The sequence below is a fragment of the Marmota monax genome, unplaced genomic scaffold, assembly GCF_021218885.2.
Source record: "Marmota monax isolate L192 unplaced genomic scaffold, Marmota_monax_Labrador192_F-V1.1 WCK01_AAM20220418_F8-fsc00005, whole genome shotgun sequence".
Lineage (NCBI taxonomy): Eukaryota > Metazoa > Chordata > Mammalia > Rodentia > Sciuridae > Marmota > Marmota monax.
The window spans coordinates 22,402,956-22,414,975 of record NW_026692254.1 but is presented as its reverse complement, the minus strand read 5'-3'; the positions used below and the strand labels follow the sequence as shown (position 1 = coordinate 22,414,975).

General features: G+C 44.5%; 1 protein-coding gene across 1 annotated transcript in view; it reads left to right on the top strand.

The window, feature by feature from the left end:
- St8sia2 (ST8 alpha-N-acetyl-neuraminide alpha-2,8-sialyltransferase 2) overlaps positions 1–12,020 on the top strand; it is a 67,766-nt gene that overhangs the window by 46,722 nt on the left and 9,024 nt on the right. The window contains exon 5 of the mRNA XM_046439019.2: positions 2,503–2,796. Within this exon, the coding sequence (XP_046294975.1) occupies positions 2,503–2,796 (294 nt within the window). The remainder of the gene's footprint in view (positions 1–2,502; positions 2,797–12,020) is intronic.

The following is a 12,020-nucleotide window of genomic DNA, read 5'->3' as shown; positions in this document are numbered from 1 at the left end:
CTGAGGCACAGAAAGTGCAGAGGCATACAGCTAGTATGGGCTTCAGAGCCCATATACCTGCCTCCCTCACTCTGCAGATGGCTCAGTGTAGACCTATGAATATGGTTGTTTCTGGAAAAGGTTTACTCCTTTTCTGCCCAGAACCAAGCCCTCTCACAGCCCACCCAGAATTCTTTGGACAGAAGAGAGCCTAGAACAGGTGTAAGCCTTTCCTGACTCTGCCCTTTCTCCATAAATGAAGCAGTGTGGGGAAGAAGTACACCTAAAGCATCCATTTAGGGCACAGCTTCCCCCTGCCCCCAAGCCCCCAGGCATCTTCACTGAGACTTGGTCACTGGAATAGCCTGAACCTCCCAGCCTCCCCTGTGAGCAGGAGCCCGTGTGCCTTGGAGTCTCATAGCACCTTCCAGAGGATGGCATCCCACACTGCTGTCTGCTTCCTTCTTTGCCTGCCCGCAGCTCCTACTGGCCTGCAGTTGACTTCAGTAAGTCTCAACTTCACTGAGTCCACCTGACCCTGCTCTTATGAACTGGAGGTTGGTCTGGAGGAGGCCCCAGCCATCAGGGAAGGTTTGGGAATCCTGGTTCAGCACAGCTTAAGGGCAATAGGTAACTAAGACCAAGGTGGCGCAAGACTGGATAATGTGCTGGCAATAATACCCCAATCTCTGCAGCCTGTGGCAGGGGCTCCTGAAGGTGTCCTCCAGCAATTCTATTTCCCTGCAATATTTAACTACAATCAGAGATAGCAAGGTCTGAGGGCAGGAATGGAGGGGGCGGGGCTCAGTTGGAAATAGTTAGACAGGCTTTGGAATCAGACACAACTGGGTTCGAATCCTGGTGGTTCCCTTACTAACCCTGGGACTTTGGGCAACTTAATTGGAACACTCTGTGCCTCAGTTTGCTCATCTGTAAAAAGAGGGTGACTAAAAATGGGTCACAATACAATGAACTGATCTCTGTTGATGACTAGCCAAGTGGCTGGCACACACCAGGGGCTCCATAATGTTCATTTTCTTTCTAATTGTTCTACTTTTTCTACCCAGTTGCAGAAGAAAAGTCCTTTCTTAAAGCCAGGAGTAAATAGTGTCTTTCTGGATTTCATCATCGGGCAATGGCATATAGCTCCCAGTCTTCACATCTTCACAACCTCCGTTCTATACATACTTATTCCAATTTCTCAAGCTTATTTCTACCATCAAATCCCAGGCAGCATGGAAGCCTCCCCAGCAGCGCCCCCTGCTGCCTTCCATACGTCCTTGGTACAGGCAAGAAGCCCAAGTGTGCTCATATAAACCAGAACCCTTGAGGATGGGAGAGGCCCCCAAGATAGTCCCTAGGTAATTAAGAATCTGTCCATCCTGGCAGCCTGACCAATTCATGAGCAATTTCAGTGACCTCTTATTTCATCCTCTGATACCCAACTCCTTCCCTCCAGTGAATCCTACAGCTTTGGTTTTTTGTTTGTTGCCTAATACAAATGTGCTCATATCACTCTCCTGTTCGAGAACCTTTAGTAGTCTCTGTTTTCTTCTGAACGAAGTCTTTGACACAGGCCTTTTGATGTCTCTCATCTCCAGCATGTCTCTCTAGCCCCATCTCCTTCACATGACTTGCCCCAGTTAGACCAAATCACTTGCCTTCCTCTGAGCACTCAGGCTATTTCACACCCTCTGCAAAAAGTGTGTGTGTGTGTGTGTGTGTGTGTGAGAGAGAGAGAGAGAGAGAGAGAGAGAGAGAGAATTCTTAAGCTCTGGAACCAGCTGAATGGCTCTCCAGCTAAGGGACCTGAGGAATCTGTATTTTTAACCAGTACCCAAGGTGATTCTTCTGTTTTAGCAAATTGGAGAAAGACTCTCTTCCTGTGCCATGTCTACCACTGGATTTCTGCTCATCCTTCTAGACTCCCTCAGTCATCAGCCCCTACTACTTTTTCTCCTCCCTGTAAGAATGATGAAGTCATGGGCCTCTTAGTGTGGCCCAGCTATGGTCTAGGCACTGGGTACGTGTAACTGAAGTAATCCCCCGTGGGGCTGCTGTTGTGATCTCCTGCATAGTCCTGGGGAAGCACAGAGAGATGAGTACATTGCCCAGAATCACAGGTAGAGAATGTCAGAGCTGAGTTTTAAACCTGGGAGTCTGTCTTCAGAGCCCGCCCTCTGCCACCTGCAAGCAGGTCAACTTGCCAACAGCATCTTCATCTTGCAGCTGAGGGCTGCCTCTCTTGCCCCTTTCTTCCTCTCCTAGATCCTGAACTCCAGAATGGAGGTACTTTGTGTCCCCAGGGCCTAGTAAATTACTAACTATGTGGTTGAGGTTTAATAAACATTTGTGGCAGGAGGAGGATAAGGATAACAAAAGAAGTCCGTCATTCAGGGAGATGCCCTGGGTTTATCTTTGGTGATGAGTTTGAAGCAAGGAGAGGGAAACAATTAAAAAGGTTACATGTAAGAATAGGGTTCAGCTTTTCTAAAAGGACCCTGTTGCCTTTTTCCTCCTCAGGTGCAACCTGGCTCCGGTGCAGGAGTATGCCCGGGATGTAGGACTCAAGACCGACCTGGTTACCATGAACCCCTCGGTCATCCAGCGGGCCTTCGAGGACTTGGTCAATGCCACGTGGCGGGAGAAGCTGCTGCAGCGACTGCACAGCCTCAATGGCAGCATCCTGTGGATCCCTGCCTTCATGGCCAGGGGTGGCAAGGAGCGTGTGGAGTGGGTCAACGAGCTCATCCTGAAGCACCACGTCAACGTGCGTACTGCGTACCCCTCGCTGCGCCTGCTGCACGCTGTCCGCGGGTGAGCGACCTCCCTGCGCATGGGGCTGTGATATTCCTTTCTCAAGTGCATTTCCATCCCAGCACTACCACCCATTAGCTGGATGACCTTAGAAAGTCACTTGACCTTTCTGGGTCCCTATTCCTTGAGAAATTGGGGAGGTAGCAAAAGGGTCTTATCCGGCATGTCAGTTTTGACCAATTGGTCGTACCTACTTGGAGAGCTATGGTAAGAATGATCTAGAGGTTCTGTGGGACCAGATGCCACGAACCTGGGAAGGGAGAAAGTGGCTAGTGTATCAAATATTTGCCATTTGTGTATCAAATATATCCCAGGTAGGTGATTTCTCTGGAAATCAGGATCAAAAGGAATTGGCTTCAAATATGTCACCTAAATGTCTCTAGTTTCTTCATTAGTAAAATAGGGATGGGATGGTAACATTGGAGGGATGTGGAGATTAAATGAGAAAATACTTGGGAAACGCTTAGTACCATGAGCGAAGAAACGCTCAGTGCTATCTCCATTATCATTGTCCATGGTCATCACCTCTACTTCCCTGTGTAATATTCTCTGACTGTGCAGAACATTTCCTGCTTATTAAGCTAAAAGATCAAAAGAGGATATAATTTGGTCCACCAGCTCCTCTCTCTGAAACAGGAGACAAACTTCATCTAGGAAATCAGAAAGAAATAGGAAGAGGTATAAGAGTTTTGAGCAGGATTGATATAAATAACCAAGTAGTGGGCCTGGGTTTGTGGCTCAGTGGTAGAGCGCTCACCTAACACCTGCGAGGCACTGGGTTCAATCCTCAGCACCACATAAAAATAAATTAAAAATAAAGGTATTATGTCCAGCTATGACTAAAAAAATTTAAAATAATAATAATCAAGTAGGGGTTCTCTGGGTTAGGACTAGGTGTCTAATTCTAGAAAAGGACTTGAAGAATTAAGGAAGCCAGAGAATGTTGGGAAGGTTCTGAACTATTCCTGTAAAAAGGCTCATGGTCACACAGATGAGGCTCTTCAAAGTTCAGCCAAACAAGTAGTAATTTTCAACTTCCCATTTCTTTTCTTCCATCCATGAGACCTGGCATAGACTGCCTAGGCACTTGGACCAGTAAATTGGTTAGGAATAGTACACATTATAGCAGCCACCAGAGAATAGTGGATGTTAAGCATCCATTCTCTCTGTTCTAGTCTTCTATTACATGAAATAAATCCCCTCAAAACTTAATGACTTGAAAAATAACATTATTTTTGGTATTTTTCACAATTTCTATTATCAGAAATTCAGGAATGGCTTAGCTGATGGTTCTTGTCAACGTCTCTACAGTTAACAGTCAGATAGTGGATGGCAGTAGAACAGTGGGGACTGGAACAGTTGGGATTGATTGCATCTCTCTCTTCATATAATCTTAGCAATTCTCAATGTGGCCTTTTTACATGGGCTAGATTGAGCTTCCTCACAGCATGGCAGCCTCAGAGCAGTAGGACTACTTATATGGAGACCCAGGATTTAGTACAAATGGTCCAGAGACCAAGGCAGATACTGATTGTCCTTGTAAGACCACAGTGTTACTTCTATCATACTCTACTAGACAACCAGTCACTAAGGAGGTCCGGAGTCAAGTGGAGTGGGCACAGACCCCACCTCTCAATGGGAGAGTACCAAACGATTCATGAGCATATTTTAAAATATAAGCACCATTTATTGAGTGATTGTTATGTGCAATATCCTAGTCTAGATAGTGTAATTCAATAGTGAAAAATAAAATTCTTAATCCATTAGCACCCAAAATTTTTGATGGAGAAAGATAAATGATAGGTAAGCAAATAAATAGGATACTTACAGAGAGTGCTATCAGGTTTTCTCTGGAATAAAGTTGGTTTGAGCTAAGATTTGAGGAATGAGATGACAGTAGCCATATACAGTTCTGGGAAATAACCTTCCAGATAGAAGGAAGATTCTCAAGTGCAAAGGACCCAGGGAATATATATTCAAGGATCAGCAAAAATACACATGTGGTTGAAGCAGAGTGAGCAAGGAGAAAAAGATAGGAAATAATATTGGCAAGAGAGACAGACTAGAAGACATTTAGCATTGTGGGCCATGGTAAGGAGTTTGGTCTTGACTCTAAATGTTTAGGAGCAGCCATGGAAGTTGTAGAGGAGGTCTGACTTATGTCTTTAGAAGATTTTTCTTGCAACAATGAAAACTGGAATAGGTGTTGGAGAGCTGTTGTGATAGCTCAGACAGAAAATAAGTATGCCTTAGACAAGAATGGTAGCATGGGCTGTATATCAGTTTGGTCCAATTTGCTCTGTAATGTGGAGGGACGGGAAACAGGATCTGCTGATGCCTTCTATTTAAGGACCTTTATGCATGAACTAAAGAGAAGAATCCAGGATGATTTAGGATTTGAGTGTGAGCAAACAGTTGGATAGTGGCATTATATTCCATAAGAAAACCTAGAGAAGTCAATGTATGTTGGAGCATTAAGGAAGAGTTCTTTCTTGGGCATAAATTTGAGGTGCCTCTTACAAATACTCTGACCACTTATCCCAATTGTCCAACAAACCACATGGGAGATCACACCTTTGCTCCAGGGACAAGGCAAAGTCTATTGTACAGACTCCTTACCAACCAGGAAGCATTGGAATGCCCTTCACTGGGGCCTTAGCATAACTCTGGGAAACCCTGTGAGCCACCCACAAAAGACTCTTGCCCTCACAAAGATGATTGACTTTGAGGTACCCAAGCCTGTGATCAACATTGGACGCATTTTGGTGGGAGTTGACACAGGGAACCCATTGTTCCAAAGACCCTAAAAAGATTCAATACAGGGCAACTGCATTTGTGGCTGATGGAACCAGAGTGATACCTATAAAAACACAGGGCTCACTGAGGCCATTCATATTCCTTATCCTGGAGGTTGACCTGTCAGGGCTCCCATCAGCATTTTTTCACTTTGTCCCTGTCACAGAGAGGGTCTGTCACAGCAACCCTCATCCATGATTTCAACAGCATATCTTTGCAGAAGAAGGAAACTCTTGAGTGGTTTTGGGAGTCAAAGGGATAACAGAAGCAAAAGAACCTCTCTTTGGTGAAGAGAGAAAAAGTTCCATGGATGGAGAATGGGCAGCCACCTGGAAGAAACCTAAGCAGTCAGAGCTATTTCCAGCTCTAATCGACTCACTTTCATCTGTCAAAATAGCATTAAGAACCAGTAATAAGCCTTTTAAACAAACAGGCTGTTAATCCTGAGACTGCAATATCTTCCTCTGCGGGAACTCCTGGGAGGATACTACAAGAGAGACAGGTGGGGCCAGCCCCTGCTTTTAGCAAATGATGGGGGTAGGGAAAAGGAGTCTGCTAGGGCCTTGGAATGGATTTCCTCTAATGATCCTCCCCCTCTGTGGGGCCACTGGACCTTGTAGAATGCTGAGTCCAATAGGGCATCCATGAAACGTGGGCCTATGTGTAATAAGAAAAAGGGCTTGACTTTGCCTTAGTGGGGCCTGGCCTGATATTCACTGCAAATGAGGGAATAGACTGGAGAAGAATGTAGAAGGAAGCCATATAAGAAAAGACCAAGGGATTGTGGAGAAGAAGGCTAAGGGGGAACCCGGGACCTGGCCAAGAGGTAACATTGCCTGGCATCTAAAATACAGCCTTTGCTCCAGGAACACCTCCAAAGGGTTCAAATCCCAGCTCCATTTGTTGCTTGGTTGTATCACCTGTCTTCCCAGCCCCAAGCCCTGCTTTCTTTGTCTCTTTACTGGGAAACCCCCCTTCCTCAGAATGAATGTCCCATTCTACACAGGGAAGCATGTGATCAAACAGCATGACTTCTGTGATCATGGCAGCTGCCACCAACCACTTGGAGAGCTACCACTTGGAAAAGGGATTGGATTTGTCCTGTGGATTCAAAAGGCAGAACTAGGCAGGCAGTGGAGCCACAAGGAGCAAAGTGCAGTTAGGCCTACGTTGATACCAAACCTAAAGGAGTCCGAGCAATCCACTAAGTCAAACTTGTCAGTCACAAGTTCTTCAGCCTGAAGTTTCATGAATGAGCTCTAGTTTGCAGAATAATCTTCTTTTTTTAATTTAAAATCTACTGCCCAAATGAATTTCATTCTGCCATCATGCCAAATTAGAATAAATAAATAATTTAATAAAGGAAATAAATAAATAAATAAAATCTACTGCCCATCAAACCCTTTGTTTATTGGGTATCTTTGGGGAGATAAATATTTTTATTGTGACAGAATATGCCAAACATAAAATTTACTATTAATAATTTTAAGGGTATATTTCACTTAGATAAAATTCACTCTTAGAAGAAAATAGAGGAAAATCTTCATCACCTTGGGTCTGGCAGTAGTCTTAAGTTTGACACCAAAAGCACAGGCAATAATAGAAATATAAATAAATTATTCAAAATCAAAATGTAAAGCATTTGCTAACATTTGCATAAAAGACAATTTAGCAAGAATATAAAAAGAAAATCTATAGAGTGGGAAAAAATATTTACAAATAACATATTTGATAAAGGATTAACATCCAGGATATGTAAAGAAGTCCCAAACAGTTCAACAGTGAAAAAATAACTGAATTCAAAAATGGTAAAGGATTCTACCAGAGTAAATACACAAGTGGCTAACGAGCATATGACAAGATGCTCAGCATCACTGATCCTTAGGGAAACACAAATAAAACCACAATGGGATACTACCACTTCAAGCCTACTAGCATGGCTAATATGGAGGAGGAGGAGGAGGAGGAGGAGGAGGACGACGACGATGACGACTACAATGAAAAATATTAGTGAGAATATGGAGAAATTTAAACCCTTGGTTTGCTGATGGGAATCTCATATGAAATCGACTTCTCAGGCACCCTAGAATCTCCATCTTGCAACTGAAGAACTTAGTGCTTAGACAAGTTAGGTGTTTTGTATGATGTCAGTCAACCAGTAAGTAGAATGACCAGGAATGGAGTGGTGTTAACTCTCATTCAAAGTACCAGGTGCAGCACAAATTTGTACATATACCATTCTGGATTGGTGGGGAGTGGAGAAGCTTAGTGGACGGGGAGTTGCCACACTTGTTAGTAGCACATTAATAGTCTATGGAGACTCAACAGTTGTTCAGAACATGGGACAGCTTTCCCACCCAGCAGGGCAAGCTGAAAGGTCTCACCAGACACCAGCACTGGGGTTTTTACTCTATTTTGTTAAAACTCATTTGCCTCTTGACCAAGCAGGCCTTTGGCTTTGCTCTTTCAGGTTGCTTGGTTTTCTTTGTATCCAAGATATCTTTTAAGAAAAAAAAAAAAAAAACAGACATGCAATTACACATTCTGAATGCTACCATGGAAGGTTTGAAATAGGACACACAGGGAAAGATATAAGGGGGCACATGCTACCATAGCAAAACTGATGAGCCAAACCCTGTCTAAGTGTTTTCTCATGGAATGAAAGAACTACTACCATTATCCCCATTTTAAAGATAGAAAAACTGAGCCTCAGGGAGTAACTTATACAAGTTCCCAGATCTGGAAAGGGACAGACCCAGGCTCTTCTCTTGCTCCTGATCACCACCCATTTGCCTAAATGCATATACCCTCATTTAAGTCATTGGCTCAGGATATGAGCCTGGCAGCTAAGTGTAAGGTCACTGAGGGTATGTGCCCAGCCCTCAGGAAGACATAATATCAGGATCAGAAGTGTCCTCAAAAGTCTCATGTGTTGAAGGCTTGGTCCCCAGGGCAGCATGTCCAGAGGCAAAAGTGATTGGATCATGAGGTCTCTATCTCATCAGTGGATTCGTCCATTGTAGATGAGTGAACTACTGGGAGGTGGTGCAAATGAGGCAATGGAACTTGTGGAGGAAACAGGTCAGTGAGGCATTCCCCCAGCCCCTTTCTCTCTACCTTTCTCCTACATCTCTCCCCACTGGAAGAACAGTGTCAGGGAAGCCAAAGCCAGAGTAGGTTTGAACTTATGAAAATATTAAGAAAAAACAAAAGGATGCATGTTTCAAGGAAGAAGAACCAAAAGCATAGGTGCAAATAGTGGTGAGGTTACAAAGAACAGACGTAAACTCCTCAATTCCTTTCCTTACCTGTGATCTCATCATAAAGCGTGGGTCCTTTACCTGGAAAGGGAAATGAGGTCTTTGATATCTTTACCTACAGTCTCAATTTGCTGCTCTAACCAGGTGGTTCTCAATATGATCCCAGACCAGCAGAATCAGCATGACCTGGGTAGAAATACAGATTCTCAGGCCCACCACAGACCTACCCTCTGGGATAGAGCACAGCAATCTGTGTTTTAACAGACTTTCCAAATGATTTCTGATGCCTAGCATAAGTTACAGTATAACTGCTATCAGTAAAATCAAGACCAATTAACATGCCAGAAAAAACTTCAGTCAGACCACTGAACCACTGGTCATGATCTTCTCCTGATCGTACAGCACTGGAAAAGGGCAATCTTTGCTCCAATTTTCTAAACATGGGGAAATATGGACACCAGTGAGCTTGATGTTACTCCAAGCCAGAGTTTTAAAAGGTTATCAATTCAATAGCTCATGAACACAAAGACAGAGAAGTAATATCACAAGCAGGATGTGCTCTCTGTGAGGAGGGTAGCAGACAGATACACGTAGCATGGGTGGTTATGTTACATCTGGATAAAAATCAGTTACTTTGGCAAAGCATTTCTTGGGCAGCTTGAGAACTGTGACCTGATTGACAATTGAGGGAATGGATTTCTTCTCAAAATAACCTTATGAGATATATTCCTGCTTCATCCCCTTTGCACTCATAAGGAAACTAAGACTTGGAAATGTCAAGTTCCTTGCCCAGGTTCATGCAGATGATAAGGAGGAAGGAGCTGGGATTCAAATCCACATGTATATGTTTCAGAGGTCCCTATTCTTCCCACCAGTGCCTCCTTCTTGTGTACTAGACAGATAGATTGACCACTATCTATTGACCACTGGTGCCCAAAGTATGCTAAATATTAGGCTAATGTTGATTGACTTAAGTGAGAGTATCAATGATCTGCTTAGCAAATTCACCAATGGCAATACTTTGGGGGAATTCTCAAAATTCAGGGTCTCAGAACTAAGTCCTTATCAACATAAGAGGAGGAAATTTAATATGGACAAATTAAAAATTCTTTACTTAGGTTCAAAGCAATGATACAAATACAGAGGGATGTAAAGTACCAACCATCAGTGGATGAGTGGTGGCTCTGAAGGAAAATGTGACCTTAGGTTGCAACAGTGGACCTGTAACATCTTTGAGAGTCAGGGAGGTTAGGAGCTCTTGTGTTATTCTGCCTGGTCAGATCCCACTTGGAGAATCACATTTACTTTTGGGTACCAGGCTGGAAAGGAACCACAGTAATAGAGAAATTGAAAAGTTGAAAGATTTGAGGAGAGACGAAGTCTCTAAGGAACATCAGAGCCATTTTCCTTCATTTAGCAAATACTCCTTAGGTATCTAAGGACTCCAAGGTGTTCTGTGCTGGGGAAATACAAAAATCAAAAAAACACAATTTCTGTTCTTGAAGGATTCATAGATTCGGCTTGTAAATCGCCAGGTGTAGAAATAGACTTGGGAGAGGAAGCCAGATTCTGCCTGCACATTGAAGAGAATATTCCAACACATAAGATCTTCTGAGACAAGCTTTGGTCTCTCTTACAGGTGATGAATTTAGCATCCTTAGAGATGCTCAGGCAGGAGTGAATCCCCATTACCGGGGCTGTGGAGAGGGAAATACAAGTCATACGGAGAGAGCTAGGGCTGCCTAGCAAAGTACCAGACCGGGTGCTTAAAGTGCAGGCATATTTTGTCTCACAGTTCTGGAAACTGGAAACTCAAAATTAAGGGATCCACAGCGTTCGTCCCTTTAGAGTGCCCTAAGGGAAGGATCTGTCCCATAGCCTGTAGATGGCCATCTTCCTGTTCGCATGGCATTCTCCCTGTTTACCCAACTGTCACCAAACTTCCCCATTAATAGAGGTATCAGTCAGTTTGGGTTAAGGCACACCCTTAGGTCCATCTAATTTTAACTTGACTACCTCTGTGAAGACGCCATGTCTAAGCTTACATTCTGAGATGCTGGGAGTTAGGATTTCTACCAGTGGCAGAGATATGATTCAACCCTTAACAGTCTGGTTAGGTGGTCTCCCTTCTTATTCCAGGCTGCTTTGATTCAACACATCTGTGCCAGGAAGGTCTCAGCCTCCCAGGACACTTACAAGATGGAGATCATGGAGCAAAGCCTGGCAGCTGGCCGTGCTCAGCCTCGGTGCCTTAGTGGGCTCTACCCTGAGCAGCTCTCCCAGGGGGCCCCTGGCCTGCAGAGTGGCCCAGTGCTCTGGCTGGCTGTTGGCAAGGCAGGAGAGCAACAGAGGGGAAGGACAGCAAGGTAATTGAGAATGGCACAGGAAGTGGAAAACCGGTCAGCAGCTGGTAGTGAATGCCTGTAATTTAATTACAACAAGGAGGGAGGATGCAACCCACAGAAAGGGCCGCCCCTCTGGCAGGGCAGCAGCCTGCTGGCCTGGGGCACACAAGGCCTGTGAATTGGTGCCTTATTGGGCACCAGGAGTGCTGAGCCTCTGCCTTAGGATGGCACAATTTCAGCTTGCCTCCTGCTAGGCCTGGAGAGGACAGAGCTGTAGAGCAGGCCCTGCTGCCTGTCAATGGAAGCAGAAACTTGAGGGCCAGAGAGCAGGCCCAGGGAGAGAATAAGCAAGGGGCAAAGAGTAAAGGAAGAGACCAGCATGGACTGGCAGGGCTCCCTCCAGGCATGCCCCTCACCGTCCAGAGAGGGTATCCTAAGGCTGGTGCTTTCTTGCTGGATCCAGTCTGCTCTGTTGGACAGGGAGTAAGGGGAACTAGTTTCGCCTTTCTGGAAACATGTTCCATGGAGAAGAACTGGAGCAATGTCAAGAGTGTAAAGGCACAGACAGCTACTGGCATTTGTTTATTTTTAATGGATGTGTATTGTGTATTTGAATAGCAATGCACAGAAAAACCCAAATTGTTTAAAAGGATTTAAAGTCAAAAAGCCAGTTTCCCCCCATACCTCTCAGAGTTAGGATTTCTACCAGTGGCAGAGATATGATTCAACCCCTAATAGTCTGGTTAGGTGGTCTCCCTTCACAGATGCAACCTGTGAAGCCAGTTTTCTCTATGTGTACCCTTCCAGAAATATCCCTTTTAGC